This window comes from Mastacembelus armatus, chromosome 8 (genome assembly GCF_900324485.2).
Source record: "Mastacembelus armatus chromosome 8, fMasArm1.2, whole genome shotgun sequence".
Taxonomy (NCBI): Eukaryota; Metazoa; Chordata; class Actinopteri; order Synbranchiformes; family Mastacembelidae; genus Mastacembelus; species Mastacembelus armatus.
In genome coordinates this window covers 4509842-4532858 of record NC_046640.1, presented here as the reverse complement: position 1 = coordinate 4532858, position 23017 = coordinate 4509842, and the positions used below count along the sequence as shown (strand labels likewise).

Below are 23017 nucleotides of genomic sequence, written 5' to 3'. Positions count from 1 at the left end.
GTCCACCGTCACTCTGAATGCGGGGGATACAATTCCTGTAGGTGATAACTACTTTGGCATGACAATACTAATGCTACAACACGTTTCTTTTTGTCTTTCATCAGACTCATGTATCCATTTTTACCAGAGATGAGAAACCTCGTCCTCTCTTGACTGGGTCGACAGAGCATAAATGCCCATTTTGCCTGCATAGTGAGGAACTGCACCAATTTGAATACCACATTGAGATTCATTCTCCGTTTAAACATAAAGGTGTGTGAAACTAAATGTGAAGAATAGCAAGTGATTATAAAACTGTCGATGTGAGTCACTTTCCTAGTTAATACTAGTTCAGTGTGTTGTTAATATAGACTATTGGTCTTTCAGTATGAATTAACTTTTAGCTGACAGAACTATAATGTTTTGCCCTTTTCATATTTGAAGTGTGAGCTCACTGCTTGCAGGCATCAATATGTCAACAAGATATTAATTTATCTTCTGTTTGGATGTTGCAGAATTCACCATTTATAAATGTGGTCTACAGTCCTGTCGCAAGACCCCTCACAACAGAGAGAACAGAGAGAAGGATTCTCACTTTCACTGCCCTTACTGTCCAAACACCATTATAAGAAGGGAACAATTTGGTATCCATGTGAGAAAACATGAATCCTGTGAAACTGCTGCCCAACCAGCGACCACCTCCCAGTCACTGGAGAAGGAGACATCAGAAAACTATGGATGCCAAAAAGAGCAAGGTTGCTCCTTTTGAGTGTGAATACACTGCACCATTAATGGGATAAATGGGTTTAGTTTTGACAGATAATATTGTGACTGCAGTAATAAAAATTTCACTAAAAAGCAAACCAATTACGTTTTCATTTTTTTTAAAACCTTTGCATGTAGTGGTAACATTTAACTTTGTTTTCTTATTTAGCAGTTACAAACAGTAAATATACAGTAAACACCATTACAGTCTTTTACCACACTAGTATGTTGCAGGTTTGGAAAAGCCAAATTTATTAAACCTTGTGCACCAAAATCTTGGGGTTTTCTTCCATTAAGTAAATTGTTAGCATTTCAGTGTTGAGTGTACCAGGGTAACACAGTCATGACTGGTAACAACAGAACATTGAAATAATGTGTTGTGAATCTATTATGTCTCTAAATGGATCATTTTCTTGTTTCATGGTACAGGTCTTACACCTCTATTGGGCGATTCAGGAATCTCTACTGGAGAAAAGGTGAAAGAAAAGGGTAAGGATGTCTTTCACAGCTCCATTTAGTAGAACATTGTTGGAACTGATATTTGCAGCATTGCTAAGTTGTGGTTTTGTGCTGCTTTATTTGCAATTTTGCTGTTGATTTAGAGGAAAGGAAATGATCAAGAGTTTAAAATGTGAAAATCAAAGTATTTCATTATTTGGTTCCAGAGGACACAGCTCTGCAGGAGGCCAGGCGGACCATTGAAAACCAGAGGGGTGAAATTGCCAACTTAAAAAAATGGGCTGATACACTCAAAGAGTACATACATTGCTTTTGGGAGCAACTTGAAGGTTAAGACAAATTGAGTTGCATATAAATTGATTGTAATGACATAGTTACCATTGAAATAAATTCATGTTGATTGTTCTTTAGAACTCAGAAATGAAAAAGAAGAAAAGATGGTTAAATTCTCACGGGTCATACAGGCATCTGGACAGATGAAAGAGGAGTCAGAGGAAGGTGATTCTGAAGCAGAGCCCTCAGAGGACAAAAAAATAAAATTGGGAGAAATTGTGAGGTAAGTACTGAGTCTTAAAAAATACTGTAGTCAGACAGTTGGAAGTAGAACTCTAGTTGCAGCTTTTGTTAACTCACACTCAGCAGCAGCCATTTGTCCAGAAGAAGGAAAAACCAGGCTGCAGGCTGGAAAAACAGAGACAACATTACGGCGTTATTGAAAAAGCTTTCAAAAAATAATTTCTGCAATGGACATCCCCAGACCAGGCAGAACTGCCCACAATTCTTCGTACATAAAATTAATAAAATAAAGCTTAACAAATCATATGGAGTAAGAAACGTTAGATAAAGACACTAAAAGTGAACTCTCCACCCACTACATTTAGTTAATGTTACCATCAGTCATTTATTGTGACTCAGTAGAGCTCAACATATAACAAAGTCTTTGTGTAGCCATTGTATAGGATTAGTTATTTCTTGCTCTCTTCGCTCTTTATTAGCCTGAGTAAGTGCTAGGAGCATTCGCTCAATGTGAGCCATTTTCATTATTCATCCATCCATCCATCCATCCTCTACTTAGGATCACAGGGATCTGCTGGAGCCTATCCCAGCTCTCTTTGGGTGAAAGGCAGGGGTATACCCTGGACAGGTCACCAGTCCATCACAGGGCCACATAGAGACAAACAACCTCACACACTCACACTCACTCCTATGGGCAATTTAGAGTCACCAGTCAACCTGTGTGAGGGTCTGAGCAGGTACACACAGGATGCAGAAAATACATTTAAAACAAAGATGATCAGTTATCAACTAAAGAACTCTAAAAGAGGTTAACAAAGGATAACTCAGAAAAAATATAAACTAAACAGTCATAATGGAGAGCAAACTAACACAAACCAAAACTGACTCACAGGAGAACATATATACTGGCTGGCCAAACCAGTACATGACACAACACAAGATAAACACGACAACTACTAAATAATTTACAAATAAACTCTAAACAAACAATTTCCAAACTAACTTAATTCCTATTAATGAAAAAACAAAATTGACATAACAAATAATATTCCAAAGTAACTATATAAATCAAACTAAACATCACCCATATAGTCCTCCCCCAGCTTCTGGGGCAGCCATTGGTATAGTCCAAATGAGGCAAAAAGTATTTCAATCTCTCCATGGGTTCAGTCCAGTCAGTGCTAATCACTAATCCACCATGCTACCCTATTTTCATTTTTACAGTGGGTACGGAAAGTTTTCAGACCCCTTTAAATTTTTCACTCTTTGTGTCATTGCAGCCATTTGCCAAAATCCAAAAAGTTCATTTTATTTCTCATTAATGTACACTCAGCACCCCATCTTGACAGAAAAAAACAGAAATGTAGAAATTTTTGCAAATTTATTAAAAAAGAAAAACTGAAATATCACATGGTCATAAGTATTCAGACCCTTTGCAGTGACACTCATATTTAACTCACATGCTGTCCATTTCTTCTGATCCTCCTTGAGATGGTTCTGCTCCTTCATTGGAGTCCAGCTGTGTTTAATTAAACTGATTGGACTTGATTAGGAAATGCACACACCTGTCTATATAAGACCTCACAGTGCATGTCAGAGCAAATGAGAATCATGAGGTCGAAGGAACTGCCCAAGGAGCTCAGAGACAGAATTGTGGCAAGGCACAGATCTGGCCAAGGTTACAAAAGAATTTCTGCAGTACTCAAGGTTCCTAAGAGCACAGTGGCCTCCATAATCCTCAAATCGAAAAAGTTTGGGACGACCAGAACTCTTCCTAGACCTGGCCGTCCAGCCAAACTGAGCAGTCGTGGGAGAAGAGCCTTGGTGAGAGAGGTAAAGAAGAACCCAAAGATCACTGTGGCTGAGCTCCAGAGATGCAGTAGGGAGATGGGAGAAAGTTCCACAAAGTCAACTATCACTGCAGCCCTCCACCAGTCGGGGCTTTATGGCAGAGTGGCCCGACGGAAGCCTCTCCTCAGTGCAAGACCCATGAAAGCCTGCATAGAGTTGGCCAAAAAACACATGAAGGACTCCCAGACTATGAGAAATAAGATTCTCTGGTCTGATGAGACCAAGATTGAACTTTTTGGCGTTAATTCTAAGCGGTATGTGTGGAGAAAACCAGGCACTGCTCATCACCTGCCCAATACAATCCCTACAGTGAAACATGGTGGTGGGAGCATCATGTTGTGGGGGTGTTTTTCAGCTGCAGGGACAGGACGACTGGTTGCAATTGAAGGAAAGATGAATATGGCCAAGTACAGAGATATCCTGGAAGAAAACCTCTTCCAGAGTGCTCAGGACCTCAGACTGGGCCGAAGGTTCACCTTTCAACAGGACAATGACCCTAAGCACACAGCTAAAATAACAAAGGAGTGGCTTAGGAACAACTCTGTGACCGTTCTTGACTGGCCCAGCCAGAGCCGTCACCTAAACCCAATTGAGCATCTCTGGAGAGACCTGAAAATGGCTGTCCACCAACGTTCACCATCCAACCTGACAGAACTGGAGAGGATCTGCAAGGAAGAATGGCAGAGGATCCCCAAATCCAGGTGTGAAAAACTTGTTGCATCATTCCCAAGAAGACTCATGGCTGTACTAGCTCAAAAGGGTGCTTCTACTCAATACTGAGCACAGGGTCTGAATACTTATGACCATGTGATATTTCAGTTTTTCTTTTTTAATAAATTTGCAAAAATTTCTACATTTCTGTTTTTTTCTGTCAAGATGGGGTGCTGAGTGTACATTAATGAGAAATAAAATGAACTTTTTTGATTTTGGCAAATGGCTGCAATGACACAAAGTGAAAAATTTAAAGGGGTCTGAATACTTTCCGTACCCACTGTAGATACAACTGAGTGTCATCTGCATAGCAGTGGTAATTAATGGAGTGCTTCCTATTGACCAGTCATATGCTCCAGTCTCTGTAATAAGATGTTGTGGTCGATAGTATCGAATGCAGCACTAAGGTCTAGGAGAACGAGTATAGAAACAAGTCCATTATCTGAGGCTAAGAGAAGATCGTTGGTAACTTTCAACAGTGCTGTTTCTGTACTATGATGTGCTCTACTATACTATACTAGGGATAAATTTACCAAGTCTAATAAAGATGAGTTCATTAATGGCAGGGTGTCTTTAAGCAGTCTAGTCGGGATGGGGTCTAAAAGACACGTAGTTGATTTCGATGAAGCAACTACTGATGTAAATTCAGAGAGATCTATGAGAGAGAAGCAGTCTAAACATAACTGAGGTCCTACAGATGATTCAAGAGCTACTGTAGTAGAAGATTCATTTATTGCAGGTATAGGAAGCATCTGCTGAATTTTATCTCTAATAGTTGTGATTTTATTTGTAAAGAAACTCAAAGTCATCACTGCTGAGAGCTAAGGGAACACTGGGCTCAACAGAGCTTTGACTTTTTGTCACCCTGGCTACAGTGCTGAAAAGAAACCTGGGATTCTCTCAGGTTTTTCAGGCAAACTTTTTATTTTAAGGAAAGGATTCTTTTTATACACCTGTCCTAAAGAATGTGAAACTTAATGTGTACTTAAAGAATGTGAACTCCAAAACACCAGTTCTGTTCATGACGGTCTAAGTGTGTAAGTGTGTAATGTATCTCATTTTGTTTTCAGGAGGAATATTTATCTCGAGTGGAGAGGCTAATCAAACACTTCAGAGACATCCGTAAGTGTTAGAAACAGGACAAAAAGCAGTCTGTGTATTTTTTTTTCTCTAATAGTACTTGAAAAAAATTGTGAAAATAGTAAAATTTGCCAGGTGAAAAATATAGTTTTGGTGTAATTTATTGTTGCACATGCTTTTGTCTCCTCTGTTCTGTGTTTGACTGAGGGTGGGGTCAGAGTCAACGATACCAATGTATTCCAAATAACAACAGCTATGCTTCTTAATGATCATACTTACAGTCCATATGGCATTTTTGTATAAAAATAATTGTCTATAATTTTTTGACCTAGATAATGGACTAATTTGGTCAAGTGTTATGGGAAAATCTGAACATTCACCTTTTTAATCTGGTTTTATATTGTGTTTTGATAGTTAATGGCAAAGAATGGAGTGTGACAGTTCATAATAACTTATGTCTTTACAGATAAGAAGGCCCTTGAAGGTCCAGGTAAGTGGAGTTTTCTTTTTGGTCTCTGTTTGTTTCACTTTTCATTTTGGTTTTTCTTTGCTGTGTTCTGTCCCCTGCTGGACCTGTCAACCTATCATAGTGTTCATGATTTCTGCTGTGCATGTTGGAGCTGCGTAATATTGTCTGTTGTTTACCCTTCTGCTAGATCCCATGAATGCCCTGACTAACCTGACAGGGGTTGGAGGGGGCCCGGGCGCCATTGGTATGGGGCCTCGCCCCACCGGTGCTCCAGTAGGTGGCATGGGGGTCATGGGGCCGATGCAGATAGGCCAGCATGCCATGGCAGGGGTGCCTGGAAACCCACAAGCCAGTGAGTGTGTTTCCTCCATGTGGTGTGTGTTTGCTGTAAATGCACATCTTCAGAGCGTTCAGTGGATGCTGGCTGTGTCTAAATGGCATATTTTGGTGTCAGAGCCAGTCTTATTTTCAGTCTCTGCTTTGGCATGTTGTGTGTTTAAGACTCCAGAGCTCACCTCAGACTGGATCTGAGCTGCAGACCGACTCAGTCCTTTCTCTTCTCACTCACTCTGCAGTAGGTGGCCCAGGCCAGATGCCAATCCAACAGATTGTGCAGCAGCAGCAACAGTTCAATCAGTTCCAGCAAGCCCAGCAGCAGAATGCCATCCAGCAGCAGCAGAACGCTGCCATCCAACAGCAGTTTCAGGTGCAGCAGCAGCTGCAGTACCACCAGAACCAGCACCTCCAGCAGCACCACCAGAACCAGCAGCTCCAGCAGCAGCACCAGAACCAGCAACAGCAGAACCAGGTACACAACAATTCAAACACCATACTGAATAGATCATACAGATGATCAGTGGGTACTTTAGTGCAAATAGTGAACATCCTCATCTGAGCTCTGCTAACTAGCTGCCAACAGCTTGAACACCCATTAACCTGAGGGAGGCAGATTTTCAGCCCTCTGGTTTCACAGTGAGGTTACAGTACATGTTCTGAAATGATCCACTAAATAAATCAGTGCTTCATTTTAATTCTAAAGTCACACATCTTGGCTTAATACTAATACACAATGGAATGTGCCAAATGATGGATGAGCAATCCTATATAAGCTGCATATCCAGACTAAATGATGCATAGCCTATCATGTGGCCCAGTAAAGAAGGACAAGTTGTCTTCAGATAACTCTCCACAGAAGGCAGCACCATTTCCAACCCTGTGATGAAATACCAGTGGTTGCACAGGCACCACTACAGAGTGTGTGGTGCATAGAAATGCACTGGTATGGTTGAATATATTCACTGGCAACTGGTCAGCACAATGTCTGTTTACTGGCAGTTACAATGACTGTCAGTGTTATCACTGTTCAGCCACACTGGTTGTCATGGTGCCTTGAAACCCTGGAGGCGTATGATACCATCCCAAAATGGTTTCTATGTGGGTGTGAGAGTGGAGGTAACAGGGCCATCACACCATCTGAGTACTGGTGTTTTGTTGAGTTTGGGCCATGACATCAACAATGTGTTGCTGTGTCCCAGGACCACCTCCCTCCTCCTTACCTGCACCTACACCACCAACACACTCTTTGATCAAAGCCATCAACCAGTCCTACTGTTAGCAAACAATAAACAATTACTGCTTCCACCTCTGTCAATGTTGGACATTTGACATCCACAGGCTGCTCCGCTTCCACTATGAACTAATAATTAAATGAGATTCTGACTGCCTCTGCTCCCTTTGTGCTTCAGGATGAACAAGCAATGTAACTACGTTACCCAGCAAAGGCTGTGTATTTAATGTGTATTTAAACCTTTTGTTTACCACCTGCCTTCTTTGGTGACACAGGGTATATGGAGGCCCTTAAAATGTTTAAATTGACCAAATTTACCAATAAAAGTCCTAAAAAATATATTGTCTTATATTCAGATTGGTTGGGTTTAAAAAATGAATAATTTTTGGTCGCCTGTATTTCCATCACCAGTTTGTTCTTAAATTTCATTTAAAGTGGTCTCCAAGACTTTAAAATTCCAAGAATCTCCATCTTTTACTGCCTTGCACACACAGAGAAAATAGAGGGTTTACAGTGATTTTATAGTTTGGCATCTTCTTATCTCATATGAGACATGATGTGACTGTGGTTACAGTCCTACCATAATCACCATCAGTTTTTATGACCAAGTAAAGACAAAAACAGAATTAAAGCCTGAAACCTGTCTTGATCACATATGATATTTACCTAGTGTTGTGATGAACAGGTGGAATTTGACACTCAATTAGAATAAAATCTTATTTTTGTGATAATGTGTTCTCTTTCTGACCATGAAGAAAGGAGTTTGCCAACACACTGTTTGCCCCTATATCTGCAGATGCACCAGACCAGGATGCAACAGCAGCAGCAGATGGTGCAGCTGCAGTTACAGCAGCAGCACGCCCAGGCCCAGGCTCAAGCCCAAGCTCAGGCTCAGGCTCAGGCTCAGGCCCAGGCTCAGGCTCAGGCTCAGGCTCAGGCCCAGGCTCAGGCCCAGGCTCAGGCTCAGGCCCAGGCTCAGGCTCAGGCACAGGCTCAGTCCATTCAACACATGGTGCAGCAGCAACAGGTTCAGGGACAGGCTCAGCCTCAGCCAGGTCAGATGCCACCACACTCTCAGCAGCAGCCCGGCATGGTGCCTCAGTCTCTGGCTGGACAGATGACGTCTGCTCAGCATGTTCCCATTAACTCGCTCAGTCAGCAGCAGAGGATACAGGCCTTCCAGGTGAGTTCACTGCAGATACATGCAATGTGTGTATCTATAACACATTAAACCCATGAAACTTTCATATCACCTGCACTTGGTCTGTTCTGTTTCATTAAACCTGTCAAATAATGGGGAGCACGGTGAATGTAGTTTGCTCTGTTTTACAGGAATCATATAAGATTAACACAGTGTATAACAGCTAGGGATGGTTTATCATTTTTTGACATACTGTATGTCTATGTCTGCCAAACTTTGTCTGTAGGGCCCTCCATTTTTAGATAAGAATATTTTCGTGCCTGATTGGTATCAGTATTAGGAAAGAAAAAGATGGGTCTGTGCTTCCGTAATCCCTGTTCTCCTCCCTCAACAGTGAGGAAGTATACAGGGTTTCAGTGGACTTGCTTACCCACTCCTCTGCTTGCATGCTTTGCTCTGTGTGTGTGTGTGTGTGTGTGTGTGTGTGTGCATGTGTGTGTAAGCAGGCCCTTGTCACTTGACCTTGATTGGAGTAGCAAGCCGAGATGAGTGTTAGATGAACTCCAAGGGTAGGTTGTAGGTTGTGAAATACCAATCAGCTGCAGTTCAGGGCGGGATGTTGAAGGAACTTGCTGGGCCAATCACAAAGGAGCATCTGGTGCAGTAGATTTGGACTTTCACATTCAAGGCAGCAGGTGAGAGAACGAGAGGAAGAAAAAGAAACAAAACAAGGCCAGAGGCCGTAACATGCAGGTATGACCAACAGTATTTGAAATTTTAGTGAGTACTGACCAGGGGCCAACTTCAGTACTGACAATCACATCTTATCCCTTTCCAAATCAGCAAACACTTTAAATGGAGGAGATGGGGGGGAGGATGAGGTCTGTCTGTCTTAAAACTAAACCAGACTTATTTTTGACAGATTGGAATGAGGCAACGTGAAATGCGTGTTATGGTTTTGGACTGATCTGAGGTCCCTGAAATAACTAAAGTCTTTATAGTGTTATTCAAATCTAATACTCAATCATTTTTATTATTATAGTAACAAGAGATGTAAAATAGAGCCTTTATTTCTTGACTTAAATACTGTAGTAAATACAGCTGACTGTGGTCTGCTGAATATGTAAAAACTATAATATATAAATATATATAATATATATATATATATATAATATATAAAAACTCGGAGATGAAATCTCCGAAAAACTGTTGGCTCCATTGAGCCAGGACCTTCAGCGTACACTGGGGTGGTTTGCAACCGAGTGTGAAGCGGCTGGGATGAGAATCAGGACCTCCAAGTCCGAGACAATGGTTCTCAACCGGAAAAAGGTGGCTTGCCATCTGCAGGTCAGGGGAGAGATCCTGCCTCAGGTGGAGGAATTTAAGTATCTTGGGATCTTGTTCACAAGTGAGAGAAGGATGGAAGGATGTCTGATTCACAGACAGATCGGTGCATCAGCAGCAGCAGTGTGGTCGATGTGCCGGTCAGTTGTGGTGAAAAAGGAGCTGAGCCAAAAGGCAACACTCTCGATTTACCAGTCAATCTACATTTGGACTCTCACTTGGGTCTCTTGTCAAAGGACAAGATCTTGAATCCAAGCGGCTGAAATGGAGCTTCCTTCACAGAGCTTCCTTCTAAGGGGTGCTCCCTTAAAGATAGGGTGAGGGGGTTGGTCACCTGCAAGGAGCTCAGAGTAGAGCTGAGGTGGCTCGGGCATTTGTATCAGATGTCTCCTGGGTGCCTCCCAGGGGAGGTGTTCCAGACATGTCCCACTGGGAGGAGACCCTGGGGAAGACCCAGGACACGCTGGAGAGACTATGTCTCTTGGCTGGCCTGGGAACGCCTCTGTGTCCCCCCGGATGAGCTGGAGGAAGTGTCTGTGGAAAAGGAAGTCTGGGCATCCCTGCTAAGACTACTGTCCCTGTGACCCAGCCCCAGATAAGCGTAAGAAGATGGATGGATGGATAATCGGTGATACATTGGAGTTCCACTTTTATTATAGAGAATCATGATATTGATTTCAAAGTTAGAGCTGGCTTTTTCTCAGTGTAAGCTTCAGCAAAGATGACAAAACAAGTTGCATTACAACCAGATAGTTCATGGTGATGGAGAAGCTGGGTGTTTTAGTGACGCTGCAGCTGTGTGCCCCCCATTCTGGAGTCAGAAACATCTCTGCCTGTGTGTGTGTGTGTGCGTGTGTGTGTGCGTGTGTGTGTGCGTGCGTGCGTGCGTGCGTGCGTGTGTCTGCACACTGTAATGTACGTCTGCCTTCTCTCTGCTCACCTGTCCTGTTGTGTGTCCTTTTCTGAAGCTGATTTGTCCTGGGATGCAGATTCCTTCCCGGATGCCTCAACCAAAACGCCCCCATCCCTTCTCAAAATCCAGTCACTGGAAGATGGCTGAAGATGGCTGAAGATGGCTCTGCTACCTTACACCTTTTTCCTTTGTCAGACAGTTGGCTGACACTATGTGTAGAAATCGAAGTCTGTTTTTAAACCTATGATGGACCAAACATCACCAGACCTGCATTTTGATGTCAAAGTTAAACCAGTTAAATTGTAATCCTTACCAAACAAAATAAACAGAAATAATCATTATTGGACACTCAAGCAGTCCAAACAACAAACTGTGCTCCACCCGGCAACCCTATTAGTGTGCCTTCAAATGGTCACGTTGGTTTAATAAATCTACAATAGTACTACTGTACTAGTTACAATATGCTACCACATTCTCATTTCTGTTGTCAATTAGTGCCCACTGCTTCATACACACACTGCTTTTCTTCTGTCTCTTAACAATTTCACAACTAAGTATGTTTTAATTCCTTGGGCTGGGTCAGGCTGGAAAACCTGCCAAACTGTCAGTACAGAGACTGCATGTGAGGAAAAAAAAGCAAACGCACATAAGAATCCACAATTAAAGCAACAGAGTTGGATGAGAGTACAGGCTGAACACAGATGCTACTGTTGCGATTCAAGCAATCATTCAGCAAATTCTAAGCATTGAATCTCTAAATAAGATATGCAAATCATGTAGCAAAATTGGACATTTTGCAAAACTCATGCCATTTAACACGGAAGCAAGAGATCAGAAAATTGAAGTCCCTGAACTGACTGTCCTGTACATGTCTACCACATTACATATGTTGTGTAATGTCTGATACTACAATTCAGGAACTAATTGTGGATACAGGATATTCTGTGTCTTTGTTGCCAGAGCCCAGTACTTTTCTGAATTGCTTCTGGAACATGCTGATGTGCGTCTTGTCACATATTCCAAGGATAGCGCATTAACACTCAGACAACACATAGACATTGTTCAGTACCGCTACATTCTATAATTTGGAAAGTGGAAACCCATTAATGGGCATTGACTTAATATCTTCCTTGAATCTGTGCATAAAGGGAAACAGAGGTGTCAAACTCCACAGCAGCAAGTTTTGGCTGTGCAAAGAACTTTGTGCATAAGGTGAAATTGCGTGAAAATGTTTTGCCTGTGCAACAGAAACTGCATCGATTACCGTTTTATGTGAAGGACGCTGTGTCGATAGAACTGAACCACGGCAGAGGTCATTGAAAGAGTAGATGCTTTGTCCTGCTTATCGCCCATTGTAGTGACCCAGATGAAACTGGTAGATGTCAGAATGTGTGTGGACCTCAGGGGACCAAACAAGGTAATTGTTGTGGACAGATACCACATTCCACACACTGAGGAACTGTTTTCGCAGCTGAATTTATATTGTTTGGGTTTTTTTTTTTTTTTCAGAAAAATCATTTACCCCTCCTTGAACCGCCACCTTATCGTGGTGGAGGGGTTTGAGTGCCCGTATGATCCTAGGAGCTATGTTGTCCGGGGCTATATGCCCCTGGCAGGGTCTCCCAAGGCAAACAGGTCCTAGGTGACGGACCAGACTAAGAGCGGTTCAGTGACCTCTTATGGAGCGAAAACCGTGACGTCGCCTGGCATGGCGAAGCCGGGGCCCCACCCTGGAGTCAGGCCTGGGGTTGGGGCCCGTTGGCGAGCGCTTGGTGGCTGGGTCTCCCCCCATGGGGCCCAGCCGGGCAAAGCCCAAAAGAGCGACGTGGGGCCACCCTTCTGTGGACCCACCACCCGCAGGAGGATCCATAAGGGGCCCGTGCATAGTGGATCGGGCAGTGGTCGAGGACGGGGACCTCGGCGACTCGATCCCCGGATGCTGAAACTGGCTCTAGGGACATGGAATGTCACCTCACTGTGGGGGGGAAGGAGCCTGAGCCTGGGCTCTGGAACCCAGCTCCTTGAAAGGGGCTGAACTCTCTTCTACTCTGGAGTTGCTCACAGTGAGCGGCGGCAAGCTGGTGTGGGCTTGCTCATAGCTCCCCAGCTCAGCCGCCACGTGTTGGAGTTTTTCTTCCAGAGTGAAAGGGTCGTTTTCCTGCGCCTTCGGGTTGGGGATAGGTCACTGTTGTCTCGGCCTATGGGGCGAACAACAGTGCAGAGTACCCGGCCTTTTTGGAGTCCCTTGGGGGAGTGCTGAAAGGTGCTCCTACCGGGGACTCCATAATTCTGTTGGGGGACTTCAACGCTCACGTGGGTAGCGACAGTGAAACCTGGAGGGGCGTGATTGGGAAGAACGGCCACCCGATACGAACCCGAGTGGTGTTTTGTTGCTGGACTTCTGTGCTAGTCACAGTTTGTCCATAACAAACACCATGTTCAAGCATAAGGGTGTCCATCAGTGCACATGGCACCAGAACACCCTAGGGGCCGGAGGTCAATGATCGACTTTGTAGTCGTGTCGTCTGACCTTCGGCCATATGTCTTGGACACTCGGGTGAAGAGAGGGGTAGACCTGGCAACTGATCACCACCTGGTGGTGAGTTGGATCCGCTGGCGGAGGAGGAAGCAGGACAGACTTGGCAGGCCCAAACGTACTGTGAGGGTCTGTTGGGAATGTTTGGCCAAACCCGGTGTCAGAGGAGTCTTTAACTCACACCTCCGAGAGAGCTTCTACCAGATCCCGGGGGAGGCTGGGGACATTGAGTCCGAATGGACCATGTTTTCCACCTCCATTGTCAACGCGGCGGCTAGGAGCTGTGGCCGTAAGGTTTTGGGTGCCTGTCGTGGCGGCAATCCCCGAACCCGGTGGTGGACACCGGAGGTAAGGGATGAGGTCAAGCTGAAGAAGGAGTCCTACCGAGCTTGGTTGGCTTGTGGGACTCCCGAAGCAGCTGACAGGTACCGCCGGGCCAAGCGTGCTGCAGCCCAGGAGGTTATGGCGGCAAAAACTCGGGTATGGGAGGAGTTTGGTGAGGCCATGGAGAAGGACTACCTGTCGGCCCCGAAGAGATTCTGGAAAACCGTCCGGCGCCTCAGGAGGGGGAAACAGTGCTCTACCAACACTGTTTACTGTGGAAGTGGGGAGCTGCTGACCTCGACAGGGGATATTGTTGGACGGTGGAAGGAATACTTCGAGGATCTCCTCAATCCCGTCAACACGTCTTCCATAAGGGAAGCAGGGGCCGGGGATTCGGAGGCTGATCCATCCCTCACCCAAGCCGAAGTCACTGAGGTAGTTCGGCGGCTCCTCAGTGGCAAAGCCCCGGGGGTGGATGAGATCCGCCCCGACTACCTCAAGTCTCTGGATGTTGTTGGGCTGTAATGGCTGACACGCCTGTGCAACATTGCGTGGCGTTCGGGGACAGTACCCCTGGATTGGCAGACCGGGGTGGTGGTTCCTCTTTTTCAGAAGGGGGACCGGAGGGTGTGTTCCAACTACAGAGGGATCACACTCCTCAGCCTCCCGGGGAAGGTCTATGCCAGGGTGCTGGAGAGGAGGATCCAGCCGGTGATCGAACCTCGGATCCAGGAGGAACAATGCGGTTTCCGTCCTGGCCGTGGAACACTGGACCAGCTCTACACACTCTCGAGGGTGCTCGAGGGTTCATGGGAGTTTGAAATGAGCTTCTTCCACAGGGTGGCCGGGCGCTCCCTTAGAGATAGGGTGAGGAGCTCAGTCATCCGGGAGGAGCTCGGAGTAGAGGAGACATCGACATCGAGAGGAGTCAGTTGAGGTGGCTCGGGCATCTGTTTCAGATGCCTCCTGGGCACCTCCCTGGGGAGGTGTTCCGGGCATGTCCCACTGGGAGGAGGCCCCGGGGAAGACACAGGACACGTTGGAGGGACTATGTCTCCCGGCTGGCCTGGGAACGCCTTGGTGTCCCCCCGGAAGAGCTGGAGGAAATGTCCAGGGAGAAGGAAGTCTGGGTATCGCTGATTCGACTACTGCCCCCGTGACCCCGCCCCGGATAAGCGGAAGAAGATGGATGGATGGAAAATGACATTTAATGGGCTAAATGTGTTACGCTGTGCACCGATGGTGCAAGAGCCATGGCTGGTTTAAAAAGTGGACTCATCGCGCTTGGAAAAGATGTGGTTCCGCAAGGGATTTGGACATACTGCATTCTACACAGAGTCATTCGTTGCCAAAGGCATGAGTGCTGAATTGTTAGGTGTCATGGACTCGGTCGTAAAAGTCGTCGTGTTGTCACGTGTGTTAGAAGAGTTTTTACTTCTCCAAAAGCACACAGAGTTGGCAGCACTTTTTACTGAAAATGTCATCTTACTGACATTTTCGCTGAGATAAGCAACTTCACAGTTATATGCTATGAGGTGAGGACCAGTTCATCGAGCTATCCACTGACAGTACATTCAGAAACATATATGAACTTAAACCACTCACCCAGTTCTGGATCTCTTGCCAGAAAGACTTTCCACAACTGGCAGCAAAAGCTATGATGAGCCTTATGCCCTTTGCAACAACACATCTTGACGGAAGTGGATTTTCCTCACTCACCTACCTAAAAAAAAAAACCAAATGCAGGTTAAGACTGCAGCCTGAAGCTGATATGACCCTGTGACAGGCTCCATCCATCCAAGGACAGATACGTTGTGTGCTACTGATCACCAATAAAACAATAAAAACATGAATATATGAACGTGTATTATTTGAACAGCTTAACAGTGAATGCACAATAACAAGGTATGTTTATACATGCATAAAGTTTAATACCAGTTTAATATAGTTTCATACAATATAGATAGTAGTGTCCCTGCTCCATCTCTCCATCAGTTTGGGGGTGGCCTGAAAAACATTGAAGCTTTTGGCTAATTTGCCTTCTTTTCTCTCCAATCACCTGCACAGGTACCACAGCATGGAATGATGTCATCACCATCACTGGTACAGGTGCCAACACCACAGTCGATGCCTCCCCCTCACCAGCCTCCACCCCAGCCCCCCACCTCACAGCCAAACTCTGCCAGGTACGATGGGAGCTCACGCTTCTGACGTAAAGTAAACAAACCACTCACACCAACTCGGATCCTGGTTTTTAAAACATTAGCATAGAAGACAGAATTTAATATTTAATAATTATGACTCAAAAGGTTTCCTCAGGGTGACAACTGAGTGTCTCCTCTCTTACCTGCCTCCTGTCTTAGCTTTGGTCCTACTTCATCTCCGGGGGGTTTCCAGCCCAGTCCCTCCCCCCAGCCATCACAGAGCCCTGCCACCAGCAGAACCCCGCAGAACTACGGTGTCCCCTCCCTCGGACCTCTCAATACACCAGGTGAACACGCAATTACAAATTTTTTTATTAACAGAAAGGGTACAAACATGAAGGACAACAGACACTGCAAACAAACAGAAAAAGGTCTAACAAAATAATGCAGATCACAAATACACTATTGTCCTCGTCCAGGACTCATCTAAGGACAGGATTTAGTCTGCAGATTTACTCTGGTCAGCAGTATTAGTAGGAGTAATTAGAAGTGATTTCATACCTGTCTTGCAGGTAACCCCAGCTCAGTGATGAGTCCGGCTGTAGCTACATCTCTGGAGGACCAGCAGTACAAGAAGAAGCTCAAGCAACTCTCCATGTACATCGAACCTCTGCGCAGGATGATCAACAAGATCGACAAAAATAAAGGTCAGGCTATGATGATAGGTGATTAATCGTTCATAAGTAAAAATGCTACATCTTTACATTTAGGATATCACCTAAATGGAGGTTATTATGGGCATATAAGGCACTTCATAGGTAAAATAATGAATAGGTTAACTAAGAAAATAATTGTCAGACTCCATGATTAGATCTTTCTGTTAATGTCTGGGTGCCTATTTTTGTTCATATCCCCTTTTAATAAAGGAGCATTTCATGTTTTTATTACTTTTCCTTTTTGATTTTTATTTTAACAGATACAAATTACTTTATTAAGACAAAGAGACTGCTGAACATCCTGATGGATCCAAACACCAGGTAACTGAGCAAATCATGAATATCACAATAGTTCTGCTTCTCATCGGTGCAGTGATTCACTTGAATTCACCGTGAACTTTTCTGAAATCCTGTGTCCTGCAGATGCCCACTGAAGACTCTGCAGAAATGTGAAATTGCTTTAAAGAAGCTGAACTGCATGAATGACATGGCTGTCTTAAAAAACTTCAGATCCAGCTAAAGGGCTAAGAAGCACATTGAGATCTTTAATAACGTTTTCAAGGACTGAATGAACTTTTACGTTACCATAAAAACAACCTCAAGGATCCCCAGAACCTCCCCAGTGACCTAAAGAATCCTCTGTCACTGAAGCGCCACGTGACAGACCACCCACAATCACCCACAAACTCATATACTTCTGGCACCAGCTAAAGATGGCAGCCACGGTCCTTTGCACTCTTGTACTGTTAGTTTTTGTGTGTTTTTCCTGTTTTTTGCTGCTTCTCTCTGATGACCTACACCAAAGAGAAACTTGGGTCTTGGGACTAGATTCACTGATTACTTTTTCCAAATTTCCATCAACCCAGAGAACTTTTTCACAGAGCTTTTGGTTGCAGGCACAGCTTCTCTCCATGCAGTCCCCCTGAGACGCCGACCTGGGAAGCGTACAGGAGCGCTCATCAAACTCAGACAGACACATCTTGGACAGAGCACTTCCGCTGCCTGGATTCCAGCTTTACTGAGCGGACTGCTGCATGGAGCACTCAGGGAAAATGAAGGGAGGTGAAACCTGCTTCTATGAAAATGACGGTTGATGTACCGTACAGATGTCACAATGATGAAACACAGTCGCACTGCATGTCACAATCATGCATTCCTCACTTAGAGACCCTCTTCATGAACTGCAAACTGTTTTATTCAACACGGGAGTTCGCCTCCTTTGTGCTGGTCGAAGTTTATATCTCACCTCAGGCCTGCATCACCGAGTCGAAACAACAGCTGGGTATGGAGATATTGAATGTAGAGAAACAAGACCCTGACTCCCTGCTCATCATTCTTGGGAATTTTTACAGAGCAAACATCACCCATTAACTTCCCATATACAGACAGCATATTAAATGTCCCAACAGGGACACAAAACGCACTGGACCACTGTTACACAGTATTAAAAGATGCTTATTGCCTTGTTCCCTGTGCTGCTTTTGGACTCTCTGATCACTGTCTGCATTATCTCATCATGACCTACAGGCAGAAGTTATAATCCTCTTAGCCTGTGGTGAGGCTGACTCCAGCGGAGTCAAAGCTGGAGTTACAGGTCTGTTTGACTGCACTGATTGGAGGGTTTTTGAAGCTGCTGCCACAGATCTTAACAAACTCACTCACACTATGACACCTTACATCAGTTTCTGTGAGGACATGCGCTTGCAGACCAAGACCCTCTGCACATGGAGCAACAAACCATGGTTCACAACCAACCTCAGGAAACTGCACCATGCCAAGGACGAGGCCTACAGAAGTGGGGACTGCACCCTTTTCAGTCAGGCCAGGGGAGATCAGGGGAAGAAGAAGAGCTACAATGAGACCAACAGGTTCCTGGGATTCAGAATTTCCCAGGGCCTGAACGGAGCTCCCACATAGATTACATTCAGAAGAAGGGTCAGCAGAGACTGTACTTCCTGCAGAAGCTCTGTTTAACGTACCACTTGAGTCGCTGCACTGCCATCATACAGTCTGTCTTCTGCACTTCAATCACTGTCTGGTTTGGATCGGCCACCAAACTAGTCAGGAACAGACTGCAACAGAAAATCTGGTCTGCAGAGAATCATTAGGGCCGATCTTCCCTTCATCCAAGACCTGTACCGGTCCATGCTCAGGAAATGGGGAAGGAGCATCTCTGCAGACCCCTCATACCTTGGACACAAACTGTTCAGACTCCTTCCCACTGGTAGAGGCTACAGAAGACTACACCAAAACCTTCCAGCACAGAGTCCGTTTCTTTTCCGAGGCTGCTGTTCTGATGAACATTTAATGTCATAGAGTGGTGGAATTTTCACTGTGCAATAATACTGTATGCATATTTGCACATCTGTATTCTTTCTAGTATTCTAGCCTTTTTTTATTAGGCCCGAGCAAGGACCAAAGGGACTATTATAATCGCTCAACGTGCAAGGGACGAATAAGCGGGGTGGGTGGCCCCTATGTACTTGCACTTACTTTGTCAGAACTGTACCAAATTTCGCACAGACCTCCGCGGGGGTCCACTCAAGGACGTGCTCTACTTGGGGGGGTGCGGATAGCGCCCCCTATGCACTTGCACATACTTTGTCAGAACTGTACAAAATTTGGCACAGACCTCCGCGGGGGTCCACTCAAGGATGTGGTGTACTTCGGGGTTTATACCTGATTAATACCCAAATGAGTCCACAATCCACCCTAGAACCCAGAACCTGGTGGAACGTCCCTAACTTCTGATATGATATAATATTCTGTAATAGAAAATGTGCATCAGAGCAACTGCAAAAAATATGAACTTTCTCTCTATAAAGCTGCTTTACGTTTTAAATGAATAGTTAACTAACAGAAAATTCATTACCAAATATTTTAGGAGTGTCAATACTTTTTTCCCTTTTTTTAAGCAAGAAGGTCAAATATTTACTGGCTCCAGCTTTTTTAACCTTTAAAATTTGATTCATTTCTGTGTCATACATGACAGTAAATTTACCAGTAACTACAACAACAGTAAATATTTGGTTGGTTGGTCGGACAAAACATTTGAACACATCAGGTGTTGTGGTCGTCTGTACTCACACCAGGGTTGATGATCATTGAGTTGATTTCTGGGATCTCCAGACTGGATCTGTAGAAAGAAAATACACAGAACCACAAACCTCAGTAGGTGAAGTCAAAAGTGTGGTCCTCTGAGACAGACAGGAAGTAAAACACATGATATTTCTCACTTTTGGTTGGGTCTTTTTGACCACAAAGGTTTGGCATTCTGAGGAAACAAAAAATCAAATATCAGAAAACCCCCCAAAGGACAACTGTCTCTGACTATATATAAAAGAGTAAAATGCTGCTGGAGCACTGATAATCCATTTAACAGTGTAACAATATCAACAACACCTTACAAACTGTCTCACTCACTAAATCACCACCTCACTCACTCACTAATCACCTCACTCACTGAATCACTCACTCCCTCACTAACTCACTCACTCAGTCTCACTCACCAACTACCTCACTCACTCAATCATGGCCTCACTCACTCATTCAGTCACTGCCTCATTCACTCACTCACTCCCTCGTAAACTCACTAACTGCCTCACACACTTGCTGCCTCACTCACTCAATCAGTGCCTCACTAATCTCACTCACGCACTGCTGACAGCCATTCTTGTGCTTGTACTGAGGTGCTTGTATGACCATCATTCCTTGCAAGTACAACTTCTGTATAACTTACTGGAGTTTGTCCTCTGAGTGTATTTGTTGGGATTCAAGGTTGTGTTTTAAATTGGTTTGTATCCTATTTAAAGGATCAAACTTTCTCAGTAGAGACTGGCAAATATTCTTCATCTTGTGCGCCAGTTTTGTATGGGGTTCCACTGGGTTCAATTTTGGGTCCTGTTCTATTTTGTTTATACATGCTTCCTTTGTATGTTATACTTAGCACAACATCTCATACCACTGTTTATGCAGATGATACTCCGTGTTCCCTTGCACCCAAAGTTTACAGTGTCTGTTTGATTGTCTGAGACAGTCTAACAGTGGATGTCTGCCAACTTCCTCCAGTTAATAGGAGTGAGGTTCAATAAGAGTGGGGTCTTCATTTTTGGCTCCCCTGCCAAAAATTGTGGCCAGTAAACTGGGACCTCTATCTGGTAATCTTCATTTACATGTCAGAAACCTAGGTGTTACTTTTGACTCTGCTTGACTTCTGATGAACAGATCAATATTGTGGTTAGAAGTTTTTATCAGCTAAAGAATATTGCAAAGATGAAGGCATTCGTAACATTAAGAGCCATGGAGTGTGTAATACATGCTTTCATCTCATCCAGATTAGATTATTGTAATGTATTGTATTTGGGTGTTTCACAGTCTCTATTGTCATGTCTTCAACTTGTTCAAAATGCTGCTGCTAGATTGTTAACTGTGACCAGGAAAAGGAAATTTCACCAGTGTTAATTTCTCTCCACTGGCTCCCAGTTAAATATCGTATCCATTTTAAAACATGCTTGCTTACTGTTTGTTTACAAGGGTTTGCATGGACCGGCTCTATCATATATCTCTGATCTCTTTATGTCCCACTGTAATGGGATCTTCGATCAACTAGGAGTCTTCTGTTTACTGTTCCAAGGACATGGTTGACATTGAAAGGAGATCGCACCTTTTCAGTGGCTGCTCCCCAGTTTTGGAACAATTTGCCATCCTATATAAGATTTGCACCAACATACTGATTTTAAGTCTCTTCCTAAAACGTATTTGTTCACTGCTGCATATGGACATAATTAAGCGCAGTGGCATAACTGTAGTGCACTATCTGTTGTTGTTTACTTTTGTATTTTGATATATGCTTAAATTTTGTACAGCACTTTGGCTAACAGCTGTTGTTTTTAAATGTTCATATTTATAAATAAGTTTGACTGACTGACTGACTCGCTCACTCACTCCAGACCCTTTTTCAAGCGAAGCAGCTCGAATTAGCAGCCCTAATTCATAATTTTCTTTACTGACAAACACCATACACGCAAAATAAAACAACCACATACAAAGAAACGTGTCATTAAAAAACACAAATTGAGGGAAACAAAGAGGAACCATGATGTGGGAAATAAATGTTTAACGTCGGCACTTAATTGTAGCGGAACAATAAGCAAACCTTCACGCAGCGACGCAATGATTAGTGGGCATAATAATGGATAAATTTGTTACACGGAGCCCTAAAACAGCAGGCGATTCCACGCCGGCAGACAAAAACACGACAGACAGTAAGGTAAATCAAGCAAAAAGCCAGCCAAAAAGAAAATACGATGAAGCCTACCTGGGTCTTGGATTTACAGTGGGGCTGGTGGGGGCAGAGGAGAGACCCATGTGTGTTGTGTGTATTAAACCGCTGGCAGCAGACAGCATGAGACCCAACAAATTAAAAAGACACTTAGAAACAACGCACCCCGATCTCGTCAATAAACCACTCGATTTCGAAGTAATTACACAATTGCACCTTCATTTTATTTATTTTGAACTCTGTATTATTTATTTATAAGTTATTTTGAATAAATTTTAATTTTTAAACATTTTAAATGTGAAATAAGTTTCATTGTCATTTTTTGGGGTGAAGTGGGGCTTGAAACTTTATGCTCGGCCTTAAGAGGGGAATGGCAGGACAAGTTTGAGAACCACTGATTTACAATAAGAGGTAGGGGCAATTTAAAGCCCACTGTTGCGTCATCGAACATAACGTGTCGTATAACGTTTTAAAGGCCCCATCGTTGGCTACAAGATGCGTCAGTAATCATTGACGAACAACACGACTGGCTGATTCTACTGTCAATAGAAGTTAGTCTCTGCCCCCTGACTGGGATTTGCTCTGAGGGTGTGAATTCTATTGGTTTTACGGTTAGTTACGCTGTGAAACGTAACAAGTTTGATTGAGACCTCATGGGATTCACAGAAGCTTGCTATGTCAAACTTTATTGAATAAATGGCGAAATCAACCGTAAAAAGAACCGAATTACAGCTTTTCACGAGGAGGACGATGGTTTTATGGATTTACTGTATAATAAAGTCCGCGCATGAAATGCAATTCAATATTCATATGTAAAATAGACTTTGGGTAATGCCTTTTTACGCTGTTGTTTCTTGGAATGACTTGGTATCACGCAAACGGTTGTCACGTGTTCTCAATATCCAAATCTTACCTTAGACAATGAAGTAAGGATAAAGGAAGTCAGGGGACGGGGCCAGTCACTAAGACCTTCACAGTATAAACCCTGATAATTTTATAACAACAGTCTCGCTAACTCCTTCCACCAGCAGCTGGTCTCGGGACACACATCATGACTTTTAATGCACCAGAACCCAAACATTTTAAATCCTCGGACGGACACGGACAGTGTGAGTCTACATGGTGCTGACACACACACTGAGCCCGTGCTCAGGTACGTTAGCCAGGTAGCTGTTAGCTGTTAGCTTCTGTCTGTTTCGCTGCTCATCAGTGGTGGAAAAA

General features: G+C 44.1%; 1 protein-coding gene across 1 annotated transcript; it reads left to right on the top strand.

Annotated features, from left to right (window-relative positions):
• Positions 1-641: 641 nt before the first annotated feature.
• Positions 642-21261, top strand: LOC113140514 (mediator of RNA polymerase II transcription subunit 15-like). Its single transcript, XM_026324361.1, has 15 exons — positions 642-750; positions 1174-1233; positions 1410-1500; positions 1717-1759; positions 5352-5403; positions 5828-5851; positions 6018-6182; positions 6406-6638; positions 8194-8274; positions 8317-8580; positions 15723-15841; positions 16019-16146; positions 16372-16506; positions 16776-16836; positions 16939-21261. The coding sequence occupies exons 1-15, from the start codon at positions 642-644 to the stop codon at positions 17033-17035; spliced, it is 1662 nt and encodes a 553-aa protein (XP_026180146.1). The 3' UTR covers positions 17036-21261.
• The last annotated feature ends 1756 nt before the right edge of the window (positions 21262-23017 follow it).